Source organism: Pseudochaenichthys georgianus, chromosome 10 (assembly GCF_902827115.2).
Source record: "Pseudochaenichthys georgianus chromosome 10, fPseGeo1.2, whole genome shotgun sequence".
NCBI lineage: Eukaryota > Metazoa > Chordata > Actinopteri > Perciformes > Channichthyidae > Pseudochaenichthys > Pseudochaenichthys georgianus.
Genome location: NC_047512.1, coordinates 2,993,565 through 3,020,927, shown reverse-complemented (window position 1 = coordinate 3,020,927; position 27,363 = coordinate 2,993,565). Strand labels below are relative to the sequence as shown.

General features: G+C 42.2%; 1 protein-coding gene across 1 annotated transcript in view; it reads right to left on the bottom strand.

The window, feature by feature from the left end:
- Positions 1-27,363, bottom strand: part of glra1 (glycine receptor, alpha 1) — a 99,662-nt gene that overhangs the window by 21,277 nt on the left and 51,022 nt on the right. The window contains exons 4-6 of the mRNA XM_071204711.1: positions 12,169-12,392; positions 4,255-4,337; positions 2,168-2,305 (exon numbers count right to left, since the gene is read on the bottom strand). Of these exons, the coding sequence (XP_071060812.1) occupies positions 2,168-2,305; positions 4,255-4,337; positions 12,169-12,392 (445 nt within the window). The remainder of the gene's footprint in view (positions 1-2,167; positions 2,306-4,254; positions 4,338-12,168; positions 12,393-27,363) is intronic.

Below are 27,363 nucleotides of genomic sequence, written 5' to 3'. Positions count from 1 at the left end.
TAATAAATAAGTGATTTCTCATTATTGTGGCGGTCTGGTTTCTGTCGTTGAACAGGAAGCACCGTGAATAGAAAGAACCATGACGTGAGATTCACTCTGAGTGGGATTCAGTGACGGAGAGAAAACAGACTCGCATGCAAAGCACTGGATTATCAGTTCATTGTCCGTCCGTTGCGTGCATCTGACTGTGTGTGTGTGTGTGTGTGTGTGTGTGTGTGTGTGCCGGTGCAGAGTCGTGTGAAGGCTTTTCGTCTGGAGGTGGATCGTTCATCTCCTCAGTGGTGACAGCAGACGTCAACCTCTGTGTGAGGGATGGCTCTGAATCTGAACTAATCAGCCTTGCACACACACGCACGCACACACACACACACACACACACACACACACACACACACACACACACACACACACACACACACACACACACACACACACACACACACACACACACACACACACACACACACACACACACACACACACACACACACACACACACACACACCACACACACACACACACACACACACACACACACACACACACACACACACACACACACACACACACACACACACACACACACACACACACACACACACACACACACACACACACACACACACACACACACACACACACACACACACACACACACACACACTGACCAGTGCCTTAGAGATGGATTTTTTTTTCTTGCAACCTGTCGTTTTTCTTTTTTCATCGCTGAAGTTTTCGCAGAAACTTTGCCATGGTGTATTGGGAGGGAAACGAAATGAATGACATAAAGTAAATAACCACAACGAAATATTAATTAAAAAAAGATATTGAAATGATATCTGCTCATGATGTTATATTTTTGGTTTATGTTCAGAATGAGAATGAATCACTGGTTGTTTTGTTTGCGGTTGAAATTAAATCTGAAGAAAACCTCGATCAGTGACGCCGTTATTTTAATTTAAGTTGCTGCCACCGCAGTTCGAAAATAATGGATTGTTTGTGGTAGAAATACGACAATTTTTAAGTCGTTGGTTCTTTCCTTTGTAATAAGCGGGATAATTCTTAGGTAACATTAAGCTGCCTTTGTCTCTTTTCTGCTGTAACAACGAACATTTCCCCCATTCTGATTCTGATGACTTACCGAAACTCTATTGGTAAGTCATCAAATACAACTTCTTCATCCACAAAGGTTACTCAAAGTGCTACACAAACCAAACACATAACAAATCAAAACAATACTATCTGGCATATCCACAGCTCTGTGGTTAAGAAGAATACTTATTCCCAACACAGGACTGAATAAACCCAATATAAAAGTCAATAAACCAATTGTGTGAACCAATCATCACTGTCCAGCACACAGAAGGCAAGTGATCGTCCCTCACCTGCAGCAATAACGGAGATTCTCGATCCGATTACTTTGAACGACTCTTTGGTACGAACGACAGGAACCGAGTGGTGAGAGTCGATCTTGTTATCGTTGGTTCACTGCCTGCCATAAATCCACTCGCCTTTACGGGAATAGTGAAAAACCTTGATTTTGTCCCCCGAGCGTTTTCCGTGAAGACCCGCCCCTTCTCTGATTGGTTAGGTTTAGGCACGAGGAGTGAGATGTTGTGGGCCAGGGTTAGCCAATCAGAGGCAGAGTAGGGGGGTGGGTCTTAACGGAATACGCTTGAGAGAGATAAGTCATATCAAGCGGTACAGGTAGACGACGTGTTTTTCGGGTGAAAAATTGAGCAGAAAACGCAGAAGAATTTGGATGCGCTTCAACAAAAACATAGGAAATGATCCTTTAAAGCAGGGTCAATAAATAATCTCCACCCTCACTTAAAAAAAAACGGCATTTTTTGAACGGCTCTCGGAAACGAACGTAGACGTAAGATCCAGCTCCCTTCAAAGAGCCCGAATTCCCATCTCACCTGTGTTGTAGTTCTTGAATAGAGTAACATCTCACCTGTGTTGTAGTGCAGTAATAGAGTAACATCTCACCTGTGTTGTAGTGCAGTAATAGAGTAACAGCTCACCTGTGTTGTAGTGCAGTAATAGAGTAACATCTCACCTGTGTTGTAGTGCAGTAATAGAGTAACATCTCACCTGTGTTGTAGTGCAGTAATAGAGTAACATCTCACCTGTGTTGTAGTGCAGTAATAGAGTAAAAGCTCACCTGTGTTGTAGTGCTTGGTGCAGTAGCGCAGGTCCTTCTCGTCTTTGAGCAGAAACTGAGGTAGCGTCAGGCCGTCGGCCACCTGCACGGCTCCCTTCTCATCCCACTCGAACACCAGGTCGTTCATGGTGTATCCGACTGCAGAGGAGAAGACCAGGTGAGCCTCTTTTCATCAATGTGCGGGTCATTTGAGTTACTCTACTTCCCCTCGGGGGGGAGATTATCTCTCTGATGTCTGGTCGGGGTGAACGGTCACTCAGAGAGAGAGAAACCCCCTGCAGGGTTTCATGGGTAAAGGGCCAACGCCACACAAATTGAAAATACTGTTATAATGCCCGCTGCTCTAAAAACTATTCTAAGGATTGGGATCGTTTATATATCCAACGCAAACTTACAGGTTATAAAAAGAAGATGTACAGCAGAGTTATTTGTCCTTATTGCGGTGAAAAGGGGGGACTTTAGAAAGAAGGAACGAGGAAGTGAAAGTAAGATATAAGAAGCAATAAAGGAAGTAGGGAAAGATGGAGAAATGAAGGTGGATCGAGGGGAAGGAGGGGTGAGTAAAAGTTAGAAACTGAATGGAAAATCGTTTATTGTAATAGGATAAAAAAGGCAATGAAAATAAATCTGGCTGCTGCTCTAAAACTATTCCAGGGATTGGTGGTCGTTTATATAATCAGCAGGAAAGTGAATAAAGTATCCAAAGCATAATTACAGGTAATAAAAAGAAGATGTATTTGTGCTTATTGAGGTGTAAAGAGGGGAAATAGGAAAGAAGGAATGAGGAAGTGAAACTAGGATATAAGACGGACAGATGAGAATAAAGGAAGTAGGAAAAGATGGAAGAATTGGAGGAAAAGAATGTGGATGGGGAAGGGAACGAAAAAGATAACAACTAAATTAAACAGAAAATAATTATTATAATAGGAACAAATGAGGAGAAATAAGGTACGATTTATTTTCTTTGATTAGCTTGTCATTAGCAACATCCCTCATCAATTGGTCTGTACATTGTACACCTACTCTGAGAATGCCCAGCGGTAAAAATACTTTGCTCAGAAGTAAAATCCTTAATGTCTGAATCTTTCAAAGTTAATTTCCCTACATGTCCCATTGCATGTCTACTGGGTCTCAAGCCAGATGGCAATGTTGTAAGGACTGCCGATCGGCTCTGGACATCGGGCTGTTTAGCCACAAAAAGACTCACGCTACTAAACTGGAAGGAATGCAAACCAGCCTGCTTTACTAGGGACTCGTGGCTGAGGGAGTATCTGGACCCGCTGAATATGGAGCGTGCAGCTTCTCTGCTGGGGGATTCACTGTCCGCAGCCCTCCTGTCTGACCCTGTCAATATGGCATCTCCTGTGTAATGTATAATGTATTGTGTATGTAATGTCCTGTGTCACAATCAGCTGTCTTAGGAAGTCATCCTTGCATCCCCCCCCCGTTAATTTGTTTGTTGTTACATGTTGTGTTGTATGTTCTGTTATCTGGAGCAATGTCTGTTTATTTTATAACTGAAATTTTTTTTTTTTTTAAAATTGGTCTATACATATTTTTATTTATTCTTATTATTTGTATTTATTATTACATTGTTTTATTTATTGTATTGTTTTTAATATTTGATTTTATTTATAATTTTTTTTTTATGAATGTCTCACTTTTAAAAGCGTGGATTATATTTGTATATTTCAGCTCAGAGGGAAAGGATGAGAGGAGGAAGATAATACAATACAAAATATAAAAGAAGATGGGAATGAATTGGACATTAAAGAATGGTCCGGGGGAAGAAGAAGAAAGATGGAAGGACAGCAGGGCGTTTTTTCAAATCCATTATTGATGATTATTTCTGAGCTGAATAAAAATCTATAAGAATGAAATCACACGACACACACTTCATTTTGAGAGTGAGATGGAACAGAAAATATGATTAAAAAAACCGAGGGTATTTTATATCGTTCCTTCTCTCCAAGACGACCGAAGTCCCCTTGTAGAAGAACAGAGCGAGAAATGCATATGTGTTTGGTACTGTGTTTGTGTGTGTGTGTGTGTTTGTGTGTGTGTGTGTGTGTGTGTTGATGACTCACAGCTCTCCAGTTGCATGATGCAGGTCTGGACGTCCATCGGGAAGTTCTTCAGATCCATGGGACAGGCCAGGATCAGTGTTATTCTGCAGACACACACACAAACGCACACGCACACGCACACGCACACACACACACACACACACCACACACACACACACACACAACACACACACACACACACACACACCACACACACACACACACACACACACACACACACACACACACACACACACACCACACACACACACACACACACACACACACACACCACACACACCACTTAGTACTAAGACTAAGAGGATTATCCGGATCATTATCAGTGTCACACCAACATCCCATGCCGGGGGATGAACAGTGATGGATCAGGACGTGCCAGCATTTTACAATAAAATATAAGATTAATATTTGTATTTTACATTTAAATTATCCAGACTGATTTATGATAAGTGCAACAATAGATTAAACTAGCAATGAATATATCACTAGAAGCCATTTGCATTATATATACAATTATGTTCACACACTTACAGTAAGCAGTACTTAAGAAAAGTTCTTTGAAATACGAAGGCAAGCGTGCTTGATTTGAGTTGTGAAAGACAAACTAATGATATGAACACAACAGATTAGATTCCAACTGATTTGAGAAACAATAACTTGATGACTTGAACATCGACAAACATATGTTTTAGGTCATTTATGCGTGAGGATATAAAAAGACCCGAATGTATTTACTAACTCACTGAGTGGGAAACAAATCTTATTAAGCACACCATACCATTTATTTTAAATGGAAGTGTAGTAAGGTAAATGAAGTACGTCTTATATAGACACTAAAGGGCTTTAAGGAGGATTAGGGACACATGTGTGATATTTTTTGGAGATGTAAGGAAAAAAGTCGCAATTCTAAGAAAAAGTCAAAATCCTGAAAAAATGAAATGTTAAGAAAAAAGTTATAATTTCTGAAAAAATTCCTACGGAGCCCTGGAGGGTTCATAGAGAGAAAAATAAATAAAACGAGGCCACGGTTTATTAATTTGTGCGAACGAGATACTTTTTTCTTTCCATGAACCTTTAAGGGGCTTCGTAAATTCCAATTTCTGAAAAAATTCCAATTTCTGAAAAAATTCCAATTTCTGAAAAAAAATCCAATTTCTGAAAAAAATTCCAATTTCTGAAACAAATTCAATTTCTGAAAAAATTCCAATTTCTGAAAAAAATTCAATTTTTGAAAAAAAGTCAGATTTTAGATTTTTTGAAGTCAAAATTCGAGAAACAAAAGTAACATTTCTGAAAAATAATATAATTTAAAAAAAAAGTAATAATCCAGCAAAAAATAGTCAACATTTTGAAAAAAAGTCAGAATTCTGAGCTTGAAGGTCAGAATCTCAGAACTCAATCTCAGTATCTGATCCGAGAACTAAAATAAAAACCTTTCACTTGTTGCGATCAAAAATTGAGAGAGATATTGTTTGTTTTTCATGAGGTTTGTTGACAATGAGAACGAAAAAAGAATCGCCTCCTTTAATCATTTTAATGAAAAGATATTCAGAAAGATATTAGTTGCAGCCCAAAATGGAGATTTCCCAAACACTGGCCGTTTCTCAATGTCGAGTAGACCTGCTGCAGAGCCACTATTTCAAGTGTACTACGTCGTCGAGTGGCGCCGAATGCTGGGCGTTTAACATCAAACAGTCCTTTGGCGCCACTCAAGTATACTTCAAATAGTGGCTCTGCAGCAGCAAACGGCCTCTGACTAACGTAACTTAACGGGGAAACGTAAAGGAAGTAAAGAAAGAAACGTTAGAAGTCACAGTTTCTTCTTCTTCTCCCTCTTCTTCTTCTCTGCTGGAGGACTAACAGGATGGAGACCTGTTAGTCCTCCAGCAGGCGTTCAGTAACATGGGAATGAATCTTGTTTCATGCTAGGCTGATCCGTCGCGCGTCGCGGTGACACGTTAGCTTTGTGAGTCTCAGGCTGGGAAATGAATTACCGCGTTTTTTTATTTTTTTATTTATAGAAGGACCATGCATACAAAAACATTAATCTCAGCAAAGAGAAGAGATGCAATATGCCAGATTATAGCTAATAGCTAATTTCCATCTGTGGTCCTCAGATGAGCTGTCAAACGTATCTCTGCAGAAGTCAACTTTCCCCAGAAATCAAAGGGGAAACGACGTTATAACTGATATGATGCATCACTGACATGAATGACTTTCAATTTAATGAGATATCTACCATTGGAAATTATTACTGCTCCACTACCTCTAATACAGATCTGACTTTGTGCTGTTGCCTTTTTGAAGCTGTTTTCCATTAGAGCTTCTCCAGATGTCAATTATTATTTTCCAATTACTTAATACGCTGTGTGGTGCGGTTTTAAGCTTTTCATTTGGTCGTTGGACTTTATAATTGAGAACAAGTTATGAATATTATATACAATTCAGCACTTCAAATGTTGAGTTTTTACAATGCTTTGTATCAATATGATTGCCCTTTCAAAAATCAACAAATACGTGGAGGGAGCACAGGGATTTTAGCGTTTGCAGACCATTTACATGCACTAAAACCTATAGAACACACTTCTTTACTGTAAATTGGTATTTCAACATGTATATCTTCTATATTTTTTAATGCTGTTTTATTTCTATTTTGAGATGTTAACATTTTAGAATTGTTTATTTCTACTCTTTTCATTTCTACTTATGTGCAATGACTTGTCTTTTATGCTGCTGACACGCAAACATTTCGCAAATTGGGATCAATAAAGTACATCTTATCTTATGAGGGAAAACCTTGAAAAAATACATAATTGAATAACTTCAGTCGTGAAATCTGATTGGTTTAAGAAAATGCTACTAATTGATAACCAATTTTCTACTTTTTTAAGGCTGTTTTATTTCTATTTGAAATATTCTATCTATTTACATTTTAGATTTGTTTATTTCTACTCGTTTAATTCCTCTCGTGTGCAACGCCTTGTCTTTTTATGCTGCAAACATGTCCCAAATTGGGGTCAATCTTATCTGATGAGAGAAAAAATACACAATTGAATAACTTCAGCCGTGAAATCTAACTGGTGAAAGAAAATGCTACTAATTGAAAACCATAATGCACTAATTGCCACGCTGAATCAGTCGCTCTGTGATATGTGGTACTCGGGCAGCTTGTTATCCGTCAGATGACTTTGAAGGTAATTTCCAGATAGTGCAAGTTTATAAATGCTGGTAAAAAAAAGCGTCATCCATCACCACTGTCATCATAATCTCTACATCACTAACTGCTACGTTCAGGAGTGCTCATTTCACACACACAAATGTGCAGATTGTGATCTGTCAGCAGGTTGTCCTGATGTGCAGGAGGTGATTTCACACACACACACACACACACACACACACACACACACACACACACACACACACACCACACACACACACACACACACACACACACACACCACACACACACACACACACACACACACACACACACACACACACACACACACACACACACACACACACACCACACACACACACACACACACACACACACACACACACCACACACACACACACACACACACACACACACACACACACACACACACACACACACACCACACCACACTCCGTCCAACAGGACTCCTGCTGCTTCAACACACACGTCCAGTCGGCCTGATATTACAAAATAAACATTGCCACGTCGGCACATTGTTAGCGCCTGACAAGATGCTGAATATGTATTACACACACATGATGAAGCCTCCCTTTCTTTCTGAGAACAGCTCTGTGGTTTTCCTGTGTGCTGCATCGCGTGACACCTAAAGGCCAAATGCTGACTTTAGTTTAGTTGGAGCCTTTCTTTTTACTACGAGATTTTGTTCTACTTGAGGTAGAGTACATAAAAACAGGCACTACTAATGCAGGATATAGATAGATAGATAGATAGATAGATAGATAGATAGATAGATAGATAGATGGATAGATAGATAGATAGATAGATAGATGGATAAATATATAGATAGATAGATAGATAGATCGATAGATAGATAGATAGATACATATATAGATAGATAGATATAAAGATATATAGATAGATAGATAGATATGTATTACTAATGCAGGAGATGCTGAATTTGATGGGTTTGACAATAACTGATATGGATGATATCTGATTACCCTGTGTGATATTTTGAAAGGTGGTAAATAAAATAAATCTGCAAGGTTTGGAAAAATCTTGGTTTCAGTAGTCAGTACATCTAGGCTATTGTCCTAAATAATCCAGTACAGGGGGCCCTTTCATTGTAAGACCAATACAGTGGGCGTAGTACATGAAACACGTCACTAAATACCCCACTGGTGGATTTAAAAACGGAGGTTGCTAACAAGTGTCTAAATGAGACGACTAGACGTCATCACGCCCAACATTAGCCACCTTTAGCTTAGCGGTGGTGACGTGAAGTCATGTGACCGTGCTATAGTTCCTTTATAGCCCAACATTAGCCACCTTTAGCTTAGCGGTGGTGTCGTGAAGTCATGTGACCGTGCTGTAGTTCCTTTATAGCCCAACATTAGCCACCTTTAGCTTAGCGGTGGTGACGTGAAGTCATGTGACCGTGCTTTCGTTCATTTATAGCCCAACATTAGCCGCCTTTAGCTTAGCGGTGGTGACGTGAAGTCATGTGACCGTGCTGTAGTTCCTTTATAGCCCAACATTAGCCGCCTTTAGCTTAGCGGTGGTGACGTGAAGTCATGTGACCGTGCTGTAGTTCCTTTATAGCCCAACATTAGCCGCCTTTAGCTTAGCGGTGGTGACGTGAAGTCATGTGACCGTGCTGTAGTTCCTTTATAGCCCAACATTAGCCGCCTTTAGCTTCGCGGTGGTTACGTGAAGTCATGTGACCGTGCTGTAGTTCCTTTATAGCCCAACATTAGCCTCCTTTAGCTTAGCGGTGGTGACGTGAAGTCATGTGACCGTGCTGTAGTTCCTTTATAGCCCAACATTAGCTTTTTACTTCAAAAATCATGAATTGGTGTTAATGTGTAGGGATTATCCGGCTGAACAAAATGTTTAAACGTATGTTTGCCACATGTCTTTTTTTCTGCAACAAAATCCAAAATGCTCTGGAAAAAACCCATTAGTTTTATTCGAGTGAATCCTTTTGATGCAAATGTACGGGTCCGCCTACAAAAATACGTCATTACTGCACAGCTGCTGGTGGATTCAAAGATTACATATTAAACCATCTTAAAATAAAGTGTCATTTAGTATTAAGTAATTTTTCCTAAAACTATGACTGTGTACAAGATTTTTTTTAATTACAGTTTGATAGATGTTCTTTTTGATATAGCACCCTATATGCACACTTGGGACCACATTTCATCTCAGATTGATCCCTCCTATTTCTTCGGAAGAACAGCCGGAGATTTGACTACATATGAATTTAGTTTTCCAATCTCACAGAGTTCACTTTCATCTCGGATTCGCCATCGGTCACGACTCCTCTTCGCTCTGCTCCACCGTTGAGCGATAAACATAAAAAAACAGAGTAAACATAATTTACAAGAGCCCATTTTCTCCGTCTTCCCTCGGGACGGTTTAATATCCCGAGCTTTCTGTCGTCTCCGAGATCAAGCTGATCAACGAGTGGTTCGCTCTGATGTTGTCAAGTTTAACAAATGAAAGAGGCAGAGGTTTCATCCCTTTTCTGGAGATATTTATAAAGGATCAATCTCACTCGTGCTGCTGGACATGAAGGTGAGGTTGATAACGGATTAGATTCGCTGCCGGAATACCAACAAGCTGGGTGTTTGGGCGGTGGTGGCGAAGTCTATAGGGACTTGGCTTGGCAACTGGAAGGTCACCAGTTCAAGTCCCGGCAAGACCAAGTGCTACCGAGGTGTCCCTGAGCAAGGCACCGTTCCCTACACTGCTCCCCGGGCGCTGTTCAAAATGGCTGCCCACTGCTCCTAACACTAGGATGGGTCAAATGCAGAGAAACAATTTCCCCACGGGGATTAATAAAGTATATCAATCAATCAATCAATCAAAGCTGAGTAGATTTCCATGGTTGCCGCGTCTCGTTCTCATTCGCTCCTGACCAGAGGCAATAAAAGCGAAGAAGAGGGGGGAGGCGGCCGTGGCTAAAAGGTTTTCCGGCTGAAGGCGGCTATAACTCTGAGAGCCTTGAATGGGAAGTCTCAGAGATATGAAAAAAGAGAGGAAGTAGTGCTCTGGAGGAAATGAAAACGTCCAACTTTGACGCAATAAGAGCACTCCAAAGCACAAGATGAAGGTCTTTGGGATGCAATAAACAGGAAGTCAGAGCAGTCATTTTCTATCTTCCATCAGTTTCATGACTGATTGTTTCGATATAACCTCCAGACTTCCTGCATTTCCTCTCCTGCTAGCAGATTCTAATGAGGCTTTTTTTAACATAGAACCTGACGTTTTCTTCACTTGCCGTCTACAGTTCCTGAGTAATAATGTATTATGTATTTTACAACTTCTAAAAGTTACATTATATTGTTGCACCTATAACAAATCAGTCTGGATATTAGCCTTGAATGGGAAGTCTCAGAGATATGAAAAAAGAGAGGAAGTAGTGCTCTGGAGGAAATAAAAACGTAGAACTTTGACGCAATAGAGTGGTGCAATGACGAGTCCTAAAACCAGGAAGTGAGTCAGCATTTCACCACTTCCTGTTCCCTGGTCTCAGAGCCAATGGGATCTCTCCATAGGGTTTTGGAAAATAGCCTGAATTAAGGTCTGTGGTTGAGACAAAGTGAAGAGACGGATCACGATTTGTTCTACGACATTAAATCCATCAGCTGGTGATTTCTGAAGAGTTGACGTGTCTGAAAAACGATGGTTGTTACCGAGCGGCTGAATAGGACTACAGAAGTCGTGGAGGCCGTTGTACGTCATTACGCCGAACACGTAAACACTCCTCTAAGTTAGTTTCTGTTCTGCTTGAAAGCAAGTCCCTGCCTCGTGCAGAGTGTTCAAACAAACGCTTCAACTCGTACCATCTAGAATCTGTGTGTTTGAATATGGATCTGAAGTTGGCGTGACGTTGAAGCAGCGACCCTGCTGTAGTTCCTTTATAGCATGAGGTTAGCATTTAGCTTCTGGCGACTAGATTTATGATTCGAACATTTTAAAAGTAGGGTAGACATGTGGAGATTACCCGACTGAACAAAACATGTATTTATCTAACAGGTTCGTTTTCCACAGATCTTATTTTTTACAATTTTCCAAAATCCCGTTGCTTTTGTGTCGAGGGAACCAGCAGCCTACTTCCTGGTAAATACATCATCCCTGCCCCGCCCCCTAAGAGCACTCCAAAGCACAAGATGCAGGTCTGATTGTTTCAATATAACCTCCAGACTTTCTTCCTCTCCTGCTGTGACCTCAAACTTCGCTATTACTGTTAAATCTCTTTTAAATGATCTTTACTCTCCATCAGTGCTAATGTGGCTTTTCCCACTGTTCAATGTATTGTTGCACTTTTAATGAATTAGTTTGGATATTAGCAAGATTCCCAATTCTGCAGCAATCTTTTTAATAATGACCCTTTTTTGTCCACCGTTGTATTGCAAAAATAATTTTCTCCACTCATCTTGTACAACTGCTCGAAGTTAATTGTATTGTTCCACTTTTAACACATGCGTCTGGATATTAGCATTTTAATAATCCTTCTCATTATTGAATGAGGCTTTTCTATTCTTAATTAGAATGTAAAACCTCAAATGTTCTCTTCTTGCTGTGTAAACTCCACGAGTAATGCTGTCCTCTGTCTTTTACAACTCCTACAAATTCATTCTATTGTTGCACCTTTAAAAAAATAGTCTGGATATCATAAAATATACGTTTTCTTAAACGTAAAACCTCTCGTGTTCTCCGCTCACCGTATGCTGTAGAGCACGTTGCCGTTTTTAGATATGCGCAGCAGCTTGTTGTCGGTGGTGACCTCGTGGAAGTTGGCCCCCTTCTCGTTGGCGAAGAACAAGTCAGGTTTCCAGATGGAGTCCAACATAGAGGGGTCGAGGTCCAGCGAGTCGTCGGGGTACTCGCTGTACGCCAGGCGAGGGTCGTTCCACTGCTGCCGCAAGAAGATGTTCACTCTGTAGTCCTGAGAGGAGAGAGGAAATACACGAGGGTTAGAGAGGGGGAACTAACTTCTGTACCGCATCGTATCCCTCTTCTTCATGTCTCCTCTACATCAACATGTGGCCCCTCTTCTTCATGTCTCCTCTACATCAACATGTGTCCCCTCTTCTTCATGTCTCTTCTACATCAACATGTGTCCCCTCTTCTTCATGTCTCTTCTACATCAACTAGTGTCCCCTCTTCTTCATGTCTCCTCTACATCAACATGTGGCCCCTCTTCTTCATGTCTCCTCTACATCAACATGTGTCCCCTCTTCTTCATGTCTCTTCTACATCAACATGTGTCCCCTCTTCTTCATGTCTCTTCTACATCAACATGTGTCCCCTCTTCTTCATGTCTCTTCTACATCAACTAGTGTCCCCTCTTCTTCATGTCTCTTCTACATCAACATGTGTCCCCTCTTCTTCATGTCTCTTCTACATCAACACGTGTCCCCTCTTCTTCATGTCTCTTCTACATCAACATGTGTCCCCTCTTCTTCATGTCTCTTCTACATCAACATGTGTCCCCTCTTCTTCATGTCTCTTCTACATCAACACGTGTCCCCTCTTCTTCATGTCTCTTCTACATCAACATGTGTCCCCTCTTCTTCATGTCTCTTCTACATCAACATGTGTCCCCTCTTCTTCGTGTCTCTTCTACATCAACATGTGTCCCCTCTTCCTCATGTCTCTTCTACATCAACATGTGTCCCCTCTTCTTCATGTCTCTTCTACATCAACATGTGTCCCCTCTTCTTCGTGTCTCTTCTACATCAACATGTGTCCCCTCTTCTTCATGTCTCTTCTACATCAACATGTGTCCCCTCTTCTTCGTGTCTCTTCTACATCAACATGTGTCCCCTCTTCCTCATGTCTCTTCTACATCAACATGTGTCCCCTCTTCTTCATGTCTCTTCTACATCAACATGTGTCCCCTCTTCTTCATGTCTCTTCTACATCAACATGTGTCCCCTCTTCTTCATGTCTCTTCTACATCAACATGTGTCCCCTCTTCCTCATGTCTCTTCTACATCAACATGTGTCCCCTCTTCTCCATGTCTCTTCTACATCAACATGTGTCCCCTCTTCTTCGTGTTTCTTCTACATCAACATGTGTCCCCTCTTCTTCATGTCTCTTCTACATCAACATGTGTCCCCTCTTCTTCATGTCTCTTCTACATCAACATGTGTCCCCTCTTCTTCATGTCTCTTCTACATCAACATGTGTCCCCTCTTCTTCATGTCTCTTCTACATCAACATGTGTCCCCTCTTCTCCATGTCTCTTCTACATCAACATGTGTCCCCTCTTCTCCATGTCTCTTCTACATCAACATGTGTCCCCTCTGTGGAAAGAGACTCTGAAAGTTTCAGGAACAAAGATTCTCTCTCTTTTTGATCCATTTCTATAAAAACTGTCTGAAAATGAGATGATCAGATTTTGGCCACTTTATGATGTCATAACGATGTGCACTGCAGTTAAAAAAATCAAAGGTCACTCAATGGACTTTGAACGCAAGAGAAACACTGACTCTATTTTTAATAATTAAGAAAATACTTCATCGTCCATAAATCATTATTAAAAACAAAACAAATATTAGTTACATGACCGATAACAACTGCCAACCTAAGAGGAGTTACTAACTTACTTTACTAGAACAAACCCAAATTACTGTACCCCAAAAACAAGCAGGTATTAACGTCCACAGGCGATCTATATCTTTGTTAAGGCCAAGTTTTCTTGCGTATATTACCATTTGAAGATGTTATCGAAAATGTAATGAAATAATCCTTTGACAATAAAACTATAATCTAATTTGCACATTTTTCTAATTTAATATGAGTCGTTACAACAGAACCAATTATAAGCTGCATTCTCTTGAGGTCCAAAGTCTCTCCGAAGCAGACGAGGCGATTGAGGAATATTGATTCGGCAGAATTACAACAAACCGGCAGAAGTCATAAAGCATAGATCCCAGAAAACACATGAGCAGGAGGATCTGCGGAGAGATGAATGTCATACGGGTTAAAGATAAAGGAAAGGGATGAAGAGAATCGAGGGTCAGTGCACGGCTGAATCGAGAAGCTGTGCCTCGATATGGAGGAAGGGATGGAGGGATGGTGGCGGATGGAGGGATGGTGGCGGATGTACAGATGGAGCGATGGACGGGACTTTGCGGTTGGATGAGCGGGTTTTTATGGGTCTTCATCCATATTTTCTACTTTATGTGAATGTAAGAGAGATTTTACTGATCCGGACGAGCTGTGGCCTCGAGACGTATCTGAGATAATTTTGACTCCCGAATCTCATCCGACAGAGCCTCTGTGCTTTTTGAAACGTTCGTATGACAATATCGATATATGACAATCGATATCTTGACAGCGTATCACTGCGGTTGAATGATAACCCATCACAGCCCACCTTTATCTATATGTTGGTATGTATGTGTCCGACTATACTATATTGTTTTCTTCACCATTATTATCATTTTTGCGCTCAAACTTCGTATGGGATTCACCGCTAACCGTTAGAGCCAAGAGGACGATTCACGTACGACGATAACGGTTCAACAATCTGAACAACTCACCGTCTGCCGTCCGATCTTATCAAACCAATGAACTCCACTGTCTTTGTGTCAGTTTCTGTCTGAAACAAATCAAGCTTGTACTTCACGGGCGTATTCCTGAAAAGTCAACATATTTTCAACTCGCTCTACAAAAACGACCGAGTAGAAGAAAGACTTTGGGTGCAACGTTTTTTCTCGAGGCGGCCTCATGCGGCAACATTTGCTTACACCTCATTGGAAACACTCAATCATTTACAAGTACAGCAGCGCTAATTCAACTCTACTCTTATTTCTTAACTTGTTTTTGGACGCGTAGGGTAACGGCCCGTCTACACTACAGGCATCAACAAATCTTGAAGCTGGGCGTGTCTGAGGCTTGGCGATTTCTCGCACCCAAGGCGACCAACAACCAATCAGGAATCTCCCGCCCGCCGCCGGCATACAAAGCAATAGCGATGCTAGAACGAAGTAAACTGGATATAAACTCCTCCGCAAACAGGCGAAAACCTACCAGTTTCACCCACTGTCTCTGCCACCTCCCTCCATGCTGGTTCCTCCGGTTTGTATCCCGGTTAATAGTTCTGGTCGTAAAGAACCGGGTGATTTGCTACCGTAATTTCTCGTTTGGAATATGAGGAAATGAACTGCGGTCTGGTTCTCCCTGCTTGCACGCGGTTTGATTGGCTAGCGCTTGTGCTGGCGGGATTTGCATAAACGGGATTTGATTGGCTGATGCCAGCTTCGAAAGCATCGGGAGCGTCAAAAGTTGAACATTGCTCAACTTTTGATGCTCACGATGCAAAGCCATGCCATACTCCCCACAATGCAGTTCGGCGAAGATTCAAAATCTTCTAAAATCTTCGCCCATTCAAATGAGAGCATTTTTCGATGCCTGTAGTGTAGACGGGGCGTTAGGGGGTTGTGTATGCTTGTAGTTGTCAGAGTTATTTTTCTTCCAAGAACAAGACTAACACCACCCAAAAGGAGAACTTTCCAGAAGGCAGTAGTCTGAAAAACCCCGGCCAAATCAAGCGTGTACTTCACAGGCGTATTCCTGAAAAGCTTCAACTCGCTCTACAAAACGTATACCTTATGTTCCTCACTTGTTAGTGTCATTTTCTGTCATACTTTGTAAAGCACTTTGGGCTGCGTCAAGCATGAAAGGTGCTATATAAATAAAGTTCATTATTATTATTATGTCTTGGAATGACCTTCAATCACGCCTCAAACTGACGGCACTTGTCTCAATAGCATGTTTTAAATTGAAGTTGTGTGAAGTCCTTTCCACCAGCTGCTCTTGCAGTAATAAGTAGTGCACCTTTCTTACGGCCCGTCCACACTACAGCGTCGACAGCGTCGGAAGCGTCGACAACTCCAATCTGCCCATTCACTTTGAATGGGGTGACGTCACGTTGCCTCGCTTTTTCGCCGAACTGAATTGTGGGTAGCAGAGCCGGAGACGCCGGAGTAGCCAGCGCCAGCCAATCAAATCCCGTTTCTGAAAATCTGACAGCTCAAGCGCTAGCCAATCAAACCGCGTCTAAGCTGGGAGAGATATCCCGCCGTTCATTTCTATATTTAAAAAAAAGTTGGAGGAGAAACTAACTATCGCCGTAGCAAATCACCCGGTTTTGTATGACCAGACCCTCTCCACCTACCGGGATACAAACCGGAGGAACCAGGCATGGAGGGAGGTGGCAGAGACAGCGGGGGAAACTGGTAGGGTTTCGCCTGTTTGGGGAGTTTATATATATATTGCTCGCATAAAATCCCCGGGGGTTTTTGCTTTGTATGTCGGGGGCGGGAGATTCATGTGATTGGTTGTTGGTCGTGTTGCTTGAATAAAATCTCCAAGCTACAGACACGCCCAGCTCCAAGCTTTTTTTGAAGCTGTAGTGTGGACGCTCCGTTAGTGTCCTAATGTGCTCAATGTAGTGACTGCTTTTTCGTCTTTTGCTTTCTTAGTTATGTTCTCTGTATTTGATATGTTTGTGTTATGTGTAACGCTGCTGCCTTCTTGGCCAGGTCAGCATTGAAACGCTTTTATCTGGTTAAATAAAGGTTCAATGAAAAATAAAAATAAATTATTATTATTTCTGAACTTGTTTTTGGAAGCTTAGGGTTAGGGTTGAGCACGCTTGTAGTTTGGCTTTACAGTCTTACTTTTCTCCCTAAAACAGTAGTAACAGTCGTAGACGTACAGTATTTGGGTGCAGAGACAGATAGATGGATGAGCAGAGTTACCCGGCTACAGATCTGAAGGTCACTGCTCTCTCTTTAGTCTTACAGCGAGATGGAGAGATACCGCGAGTCGACAGACACAGGGATTGATGAACAGGAGATACTGTAGAAGACTGTCATTTTTCAAAGACTTTCACAAGAGCCTACAAAGAAGAGATAATAACGAGTGCTTCCGCTGGTTGTTTTTGCATTGAGTAGGAGGGATTTCTAAGGCTCAAAGAACAAAGCCTTTGCCTTTGTGTCTCAGAACAATCACCTTCAGAACAAGACTTGAAACAACCAGCTACAAAACACCAGTGTGCGCCCATTGTTTGTGGTTTTTGGGCAGATTTCATGCTCTCGTACTCAGTCACATGTGACACGGTATCCTTACACTCATGTGTTTGAAAACTAAGTCATGCTCCATTATCTAATATTAACAAATCCCTGGTTCTGACCACTGGTACATAGGAGGAGGACTACGAGGGTCACATGTGCATTTTTTCATCTGACCAAACGTGAATATTATTTCACTTCTGAGAAAAAAGTCAGAATTCAAAATGTTCTCAATTTTCTTTTGAGATTTTCCAGAAAAATAGTAACTTTGTAAATCAGAAAATATTCATTAATCCCACACACCAAATCAGAAGTTAAATGAACACATTATTTGGTCCTGAATCAAGCATATCAGGCAAACATTTATATATTGAAATTGTATTAGTTTAGGATAAGAGGAACCATCTTGTTTTCAAGGGGTTCCTACAAACAACAAGTCAGAAACAAATAAATAAAGACAAAGCAAAACAAACAAAATACAATCACTGTCAGGGTTGGGGAAACATAGGACCCAAATGCAGATTGAGGAGGAAGCAGGTTTCAAAAGGCGAGCTTTATTTAACAAAAGCTGAACAAAAACAAGAATCCATGAACAGGCACGAGGCAGCATCCAAACAAAGGTGACTGTGACCAACATGAAGGGGGCGACAAATAATGAACACTGAACACAGCAAGAGACTAAATACAGGGAGGGGTAATCAAGAGACGAGCAACAGCCGGGCAGGGGAGGAGAAACACAAGGGCAACAGGTGAACACAATCAGACAACTAGACACACCAGGGAAACTAACGACAGGGAGGAAGACACAGGGAGAACAGAACAGCAAAAATAAAACCATGACAAGACAGACCAAACTAAAACCGTGACATAAAACTAAGATCGTGACAATCACGTCCACTGTAGCATTACATCCTGATACAGTTTGTCTTCTACTGAAAGACTCGAGTCAAACGTTCGACTTTTGACTCAGGGGAAGCCGCTGCTCTTTGCTTTACTGATTCAAATGAAAGATTCAGAGTCTGGGTTTTAAAAGGTTTCCTCCAGCTGGTGTCTGATCCGACCGGGGGTTGAACCCTGCAGCGTTTAGACCAGGGGTGTCAAACTCAACTTCATCACCGGCCACATTCACATAAAGGTTGCACTCAAAGGGCCGGTTGTAACTGTATAAATATATAATATATATATATAATATAATGTATTATATTACATTATTGGCTCTGAATTGGATTATTATCGGATAGGATAGTAACTTAGTAATTAACTCCGTCTGAAAGCAGAAGTCCAGGGCAAATAATTGCAAGTCTCTTCAGTGTGCATGTCACAAAACGAGATGCATTGTGGGACATGTAGTTTATGGGCAACCTGCTTCTGTAAAGTGGCATGTAACCGTATAATAAACGTATTATATTCTTTGCAAGCTCTTGCGGGGCCACATAAAATGAAGTCGCGGGCCGGATTTGGCCCCCGGGCCTTGAGTTTGAGACCCCTGGTTTAGACGAACCTCCACCAGGAGACTTTTAAACCTCTGCTGTTAAACCGAGGGATCAATACAGCGCCTGCAGGTCTGACTGGGAGAGTTGTAACTCATACCCCTGCACCAAGCTTTACAAGAACCAGTTCCAGTACCCATTCTAGGTTTCACATTTTTAAAAGAATCACACTTGAAGCTGACAAAATGTATACAAATATCTGGTTCAGGCATTGAATGTTTTAGATACCAATTTCAATTCAATGCTATAAGTATACTGCTCGGAATCAGAATACCTTTATTAGTCCCACAGAGGGGAAATTTGCAACGTTTACCTATAGTAAATAGTGTACGTTTATGGGTGAAAAACACACACTATTAGTTGTTTTAACAAAAAAAAAATAGCTTAAATAGAAAAAGAAAAACTAGAAGATATAGTAATTTTAACTTTTAAATTGTAACGTCAGTATTTACTCCCAAAAAACACTAATGGTGTCATTTGTCTGGTGAGAACAGACCTCCATAACGCTTGCAAAATAAATATATATATTTTAGGACATAGCATGTTATATAAATGTTATATATAGCAACAGATGACAATGTGCTTTCAGAAAGACATGGAATACTTCTTGGTGAATAACATTATGAGTTATTTGATTGTAAAAACGTTACTTAAACAAGCCCATATTATTGCAGATCTGTCCTACTGCAAGTGGCACGTTTGCACCTCATGGCCACCAGAAGTAATAACTCTCAAAGAAACGATATCAAGAATTGAAAAAAACGAAGGTTATTCGTGTCATTTTCCCGCGAACCGACCATCTCCTCTAACGGTTGTTTTCAGGGTTAACGCTCGCATAAGGTTACGGTCAGGGCTTGCATTAAGAATCGATCGAGGGAGCAGATATTAACTGTTGCACCCTCAGAGCTGTAATGTATTTCATCCAGCGCCGGTTTCACAATCGGAGATGGAGTGTCCTCGTGCGGGGCGGGGTGGCATTTAGCTCGCCTCTCCATCCCCTTAATTGTCAATTATTCTCAGAATATGGAGCTGGGCCACTTCGTCCCGGCTGCAGCCGCCATTAAACCGCGAGGCGTAGCAGAGAGAGAAGAGGCGCGGCCAGCAGCCCAGCAGGTGGCATTTAAAGTGCGTGCGTGCGTGCGTGCGTGTGTGTGTGTGTGTGTGTGTGTGTGATACAGTCACATGGCAATCAGCCTCCTCCGTGAGACCCTTTCGCCGTTTATCACTGTTTATTACGAGGAATATCTCACATGAAACAAACAAGCTTGCCCTTTCGAGAAGGAGTCGCCTTTTTCTTCTGCACCAGAATATGATGATTAACCTGAAATGGCGCCGAGATGAGGAGAGTGTGTGTCGATGGAGGGAGAGAGGGAACATGGAGGAGAGGAAGGAGAACACATCAGTCATAAACCCGCCTGCGGTTCAACACCAGCTCAGAAAAGGGCAAAAGTCGAGAGGAAATGGCCTTTACGCCGTCGCTAAAGACAAATTGAATTATGAATTCAGCGGTCACACAACTCTGACTTTTACACACAGCTAATGTCGTGATGATGCTGAACTTTAGCACCAGCTCTTCTCCAGGGCTCCTTTAAGAACTGTCTTTAAAGTGGAGATACTGTGCTGTCGGGTGTATATCAGTATGTAGTGACTCTACTTTAAAGAGTCCTCTCCAGCTGATGTTCAGGTGTACATCAGTATGTAGTGTCTCTACTTTAAAGAGTCCTCTCCTGCTGATGTTCAGGTGTATATCAGTATGTAGTGTCTGTACTTTAAAGAGTCCTCTCCTGCTGATGCTCAGGTGTATATCAGTATGTAGTGTCTCTACTTTAAAGAGTCCTCTCCTGCTGATGTTCAGGTGTATATCAGTATGTAGTGACTCTACTTTAAAGAGTCCTCTCCAGCTGATGTTCAGGTGTACATCAGTATGTAGTGTCTCTACTTTAAAGAGTCCTCTCCTGCTGATGTTCAGGTGTATATAAGTATGTAGTGTCTCTACTTTAAAGAGTCCTCTCCAGCTGATGTTCAGGTGTACATCAGTATGTAGTGTCTCTACTTTAAAGAGTCCTCTCCTGCTGATGTTCAGGTGTATATCAGTATGTAGTGTCTCTACTTTAAAGAGTCCTCTCCTGCTGATGTTCAGGTGTATATCAGTATAGTGTCTCTACTTTAAAGAGTCCTCTCCTGCTGATGTTCAGGTGTATATCAGTATGTAGTGTCTCTACTTTAAAGAGTCCTCTCCTGCTGATGTTCAGGTGTATATCAGTATGTAGTGACTCTACTTTAAAGAGTCCTCTCCTGCTGATGTTCAGGTGTATATCAGTATGTAGTGTCTCTACTTTAAAGAGTCCTCTCCTGCTGATGTTCAGGTGTATATCAGTATGTAGTGTCTCCACTTTAAAGAGTCCTCTCCTGCTGATGTTCAGGTGTATATCAGTATGTAGTGTCTCTACTTTAAAGAGTACTCTCCTGCTGATGTTCAGGTGTATATCAGTATAGTGTCTCTACTTTAAAGAGTCCTCTCCTGCTGATGGTCAGGTGTATATCAGTATGTAGTGTCTCTACTTTAAAGAGTCCTCTCCTGCTGATGGTCAGGTGTATATCAGTATGTAGTGTCTCTACTTTAAAGAGTCCTCTCCTGCTGATGTTCAGGTGTATATCAGTATGTAGTGACTCTACTTTAAAGAGTCCTCTACTGCTGATGTTCAGGTGTATATCAGTATGTAGTGTCTCTACTTTAAAGAGTCCTCTCCTGCTGATGTTCAGGTGTATATCAGTATGTAGTGACTCTACTTTAAAGAGTCCTCTCCTGCTGATGTTCAGGTGTATATCAGTATGTAGTGTCTCTACTTTAAAGAGTCCTCTCCTGCTGATGTTCAGGTGTATATCAGTATGTAGTGTCTCTACTTTAAAGAGGCCTCTCCTGCTGATGTTCAGGTGTATATCAGTATGTAGTGTCTCTACTTTAAAGAGTGCTCTCCTGCTGATGTTCAGGTGTATATCAGTATGTAGTGTCTCTACTTTAAAGAGTCCTCTCCTGCTGATGTTCAGGTGTATATCAGTATGTAGTGTCTCTACTTTAAAGAGTCCTCTCCTGCTGATGTTCAGGTGTATATCAGTATGTAGTGTCTCTACTTTAAAGAGTCCTCTCCTGCTGATGTTCAGGTGTATATCAGTATGTAGTGTCTCTACTTTAAAGAGTCCTCTCCAGCTGATGTTCAGGTGTATATCAGTATGTAGTGTCTCTACTTTAAAGAGTCCTCTCCTGCTGGTGTACAGGTGTGTATCAGTATGTAGTGTCTCTACTTTAAAGAGTCCTCTCCTGCTGATGTTCAGGTGTATATCAGTATGTAGTGTCTCTACTTTAAAGAGTCCTCTCCTGCTGATGTTCAGGTGTATATCAGTATGTAGTGTCTCTACTTTAAAGAGGCCTCTCCTGCTGATGTTCAGGTGTATATCAGTATGTAGTGTCTCTACTTTAAAGAGTGCTCTCCTGCTGATGTTCAGGTGTATATCAGTATGTAGTGTCTCTACTTTAAAGAGTCCTCTCCTGCTGATGTTCAGGTGTATATCAGTATGTAGTGTCTCTACTTTAAAGAGTCCTCTCTTGCTGATGTTCAGGTGTATATCAGTATGTAGTGTCTCTACTTTAAAGAGTCCTCTCCTGCTGATGTTCAGGTGTATATCAGTATGTAGTGTCTCTACTTTAAAGAGTCCTCTCCTGCTGATGTTCAGGTGTATATCAGTATGTAGTGTCTCTACTTTAAAGAGTCCTCTCCTGCTAATGTGCAGGTGTATATCAGTATGTAGTGTCTCTACTTTAAAGAGTCCTCTCCTGCTGATGGTCAGGTGTATATCAGTATGTAGTGTCTCTACTTTAAAGAGTCCTCTCCTGCTGATGTTCAGGTGTATATCAGTATGTAGTGTCTCTACTTTAAAGAGTCCTCTCCTGCTGATGTTCAGGTGTATATCAGTATGTAGTGACTCTACTTTAAAGAGTCCTCTCCTGCTGATGTGCAGGTGTATATCAGTATGTAGTGTCTCTACTTTAAAGAGTCCTCTCCAGCTGATGTTCAGGTGTATATCAGTATGTAGTGTCTCTACTTTAAAGAGCCCTCTCCTGCTGATGTTCAGGTGTATATCAGTATGTAGTGTCTCTACTTTAAAGAGTCCTCTCCTGCTGATGTTCAGGTGTATATCAGTATGTAGTGTCTCTACTTTAAAGAGCCCTCTCCTGCTGGTGTGCAGGTGTGTATCAGTATGTAGTGTCTCTACTTTAGACAGATGTCTTTCGGTCCATAAAGCCTTGTCTTCTCGGCTCAGATGTTTGAGCACTGAGTGCATCAAACCGAGAGGGGAATTGGCTGCGCAGCGTTCGAGGATTCAAGTGAGGGGAGAGTCATTGAATGCAAATGAATGATTTCAGGGAATGATTTTGAATTGCTGGGAATCATTTCTGGTTTGTAAAAAAGATTTGTTTCCACTCTGAGTTGTGAATGGAGGAGAACATGCTGCATGACTTATGAGAGTAATGTAAGAAAAGTTAGCATTTTGTATTTTCATCTTTTTTCTATTTGTATTGGTATTTAATAAATGTTTACTTTTTACTTCTTTATAACTAATGGTCCAGCGTGGCGTCTAGTTCTTGTCAAATCGAGATACATATGTGGTGCGTGAGTGCGTGAGAGAAAGCAGAATATAGGGGGAACAGACAGTAGTAAGTCCAAGTGTGTGTGTGTGTGTGTGGTCTTGCATTACTATACTTGTGGGGACCTAAATCTGTTTACTTAGTCACGTGTGGGGACTGGCTTCCCTTATGGGGACAAATTGGAGGTCCCCATAAGGGGGATCATTTATTTTAGGGTGGAGACTTGGTTAGGATTAGGGTTAGGGTTAGGCATGTGTTGGTTATGGTTAAGGTTACGATAAGTCTCCAGGAAATGCATGTAAGTCAATGTAATGTCCCCTGAAGTGATGTATACATGGTATATGTGTGTGTGTGTGTGTGTGTGTGTGTGTGTGTGTGTGTGTGTATGGTCTAGCATTACTATACTAGTGGGGACCTACATCTGTTCACACAGTCACGCGTGGGGACCCGCCTCCCTTATGGGGACAAAATGGAGGTGCAAATGAATGATTTCAGCGAATGATTTTGAATTGCTGTGAATCGTTTCTGGTTTATTAAAACATGTTGTGTTCACTCTGAGCTGGGGATGGGGGGGGGGGGACATGCTGCAGGACGTGGACATATGTGCGGGAAAAGAGCCAGACTCCTCTACAGTCTGTGGGTTCGTATTCATGGTTCAATATCCCGACATAAGGCCGTTAGACTGTTCAGTAAAACCCTGAAATTACAATCCACCACCGCCACGCTGCGATGAAACCATCAGCAGAGGAAATGCTGTACTTACACACCACCACACTCATTTCAGCATGCGTTAAACTCGGGCGGTAAACCGCGCATGGAAGAATGCAATCTTTCCTTTCTTCGCCTATTCTTCTTTTCCTTCTTCCTCGAACAAGAAATCCCCCAAAAATAGAGAAACAGCAGCAGCCATCCTCTGATTCCACGCCTGCCATAGCATCCTGTCGCCTCCCTGATGCTCAGGTAGGGAGGAGGTTACCGAGGAACACGCATTATGGCAGCACATCTGCTCTGAACTGAGAGAGGGAGACGCTGCTTTCACACTGAATAATCTCATCCAGCAGCTGAAGCGCCGTGAGACGTCAGGTCCATTCACCAGCAAACTTCTCTCCGGGTGTTGGGGTTATTTATTTGATGAGTTAGAGGTTTAACAACTGTCAAAGTAAAGATAATCTTTAAAGTATACACACATGACGGATTCAAACCATATGTTATATTAGATGAAGCTCAGCGCAGGACGACTGGGTGTGTATACATTCAGTCCGCAGCTGCATATATCACATTCACCTCAATCTCCAGCAGCCAATCACCGCGCTGCAGCCACACTTTGACATGGTTCTCCTCTCTCCTGCAGTCAGCTGTGATTCCAGGTGTTCATGCTGCCGCCCGCCTCCTCCCCATCCACCTCCTCCCCCTCCTCCACCTCCTCCCCATCCACCTCCTCCCCATCCACCTCCTCCCCCTCCACCTCCTCCCCATCCACCTCCTCCCCATCCACCTCCTCTCATCACATCCAGTGCCAGGAGAGTGAATCCAATACCTCATCATACCTCCTCTTCATCCCATCACCTCATCAAATCCAGATCTTCAGCATCATCACCAGTGTCTAGACCCGGGGGGGGGGGGGCTGCATTTCCCCCTTTAGATATACGATTTCAGGATCGGAGTCTAATCGCCAAAGACCTAACATTTATCATATGGCATACATGTTCTTTAAAGGTCACATGTCATGGCCATTTCCACTGATCATAATTCCATTGTTGAGGTCTACTAGAATATATTTATAAAAGTATGTGTATTCACTCTCTCCACTAAACGCCTCGTTGCAGCTCTTGCCCCCCCCCCCCCCCTCCTGTGAGCCCAGTGTGCTCCGATTGGTCAGGACCAGTCTGGACGTTGTGAATCGCGCTGAGCTCCGCGGAGGTGTGATTTCCTTGTTTAGCGAAACACAGCCAAACTCACCCTGAGCACACACAAAGTCACAGCCGAAGTAAAAGCAATAAGTGTGGCTTGATATCGAGTTAGAAAAAGCTTGATAGACGCTGAGAGAACGGGTCTGCAGAGAGAATGTCGCCGCGATCCCAACTGTCTGTTATCAGCCTGCAGCCAGGGAGGAGAGATCAGCAGAGCTGCCTGCACTGAGTGTTGCCACCTCCATAGTAAGGAAAGTAGCTATTAGCTGTCCCAAAAGTCGCCAGAAGTCGCTAAATGGCGTCGTCGCCTAATTTGCATATCATGTAATGGCGGCTTTAGGAGAGTGCATGGTAGAGGGGAGTACAAAAAACGTTCCCAACCCTTCAAGGATCAAAACTTGAAAGCACCGGAGTTAAATCCAGACGACAGTAGATCAGAAATGTCTTTGCCTTTTGAGTATGTTTTTGGGTTTTAGCATGCTTCTTGATGTCAGACAGTTTGGCATAGAAATTACAATAAAGGCAGAATGCCCGTGTGTCATCTCCAATAAATGGCTTCAACCATCCTTTATACTCAGGGTTTGATTCCCACTCCTTTCTGTATGTTTGAGAATACAATTTAGACTGTGCCACGATGTTTAGCTTGTCACAGAGAAGCACACACACAGTGGACGAGGTGACTGAGTGACTGAGGCTGTGTGAGTCAAAGCGAAGCAAAGGCAGTTATTTATTATAGTGCGAAAGTGAGAGAAGAAACATTTACATTTTACATTTAAATCCCGCTCAAATCCAGGACGGCTTGGCAGTTGGCGCATGCGCAATTCATTTGCAGTCTCGACGCGGGGGAGTGTGGTCGTCTCCTCTCTGCTCTGCCAGGCAACTGTCAGTCTGAGCGCCTGTGAGTGCTATGGGAGGGACGCGGGGCTCACGGCAGCACCCGCGGCTCGTTAACTGCAGAACAATACGTGAGTCTCCAAACACCAGAGAAGTCCCTAAGAACACCATTATAAATCGTTAGATTAGTCGTTAGTCGCTTTTGACACAAATAAGTAGCCGGAGGGTTTGGAAAGCCGCCAAATCTAACGAGAAAATCGCCAAGTTGGCAACACTGCATGCACTGAGTGAGTGAGGAAGTCCGTGGATTGGTCAATTTGGACCAATCAGCGGGGGCTTAACGTAACGTCTCCACGGATTGGTCCATTTCGTTCCGGGTACGGATGACATCATGATGTACCCGGAAGAATCAAATGGACAGTGACGTGTCTCCAACGAGGCGTTTTGGGGAGGTCTTCTCTGTGTTAGAGTTTTACTCCCTACAGGGTGCACTTTGAGGGTTTTGACTCTGCAGACCGTTTACATGCATAAAGACCTTCATAACAACAAGGGGACGGGCGATAACCGGAAAAGCATGACATGTTCTTTAAACAAAATGAAGTCTGTCCTGATTGCACTGCCAGCTGTTAGTTCTCTGTTGGCTGATGGTGCAGTTAAGCTCTATTCAGTAACGATAAGGGCGAAGGTACTTAGTGAGTAAGTATCAGCAAACCCTAATAAAGGAGGCTTGAAGTACACAGGATTTACTGTCTTGTTTTTTACCGTATTGAACTGGGATTCAGAATTGTGCCTCTCGTGTTTATATTGATGAGTAGCCTACATTTCTCCTGCAGTACCACTCGTTTGGACCGCATATTTGAAATGATACAGAACTGCTCGAGGGTTATTCAGGAGCAGCCTCTGCACGGGCGAGAGCCTCTTGCTATTTCTAGGTACAATTATTTAAAGGCA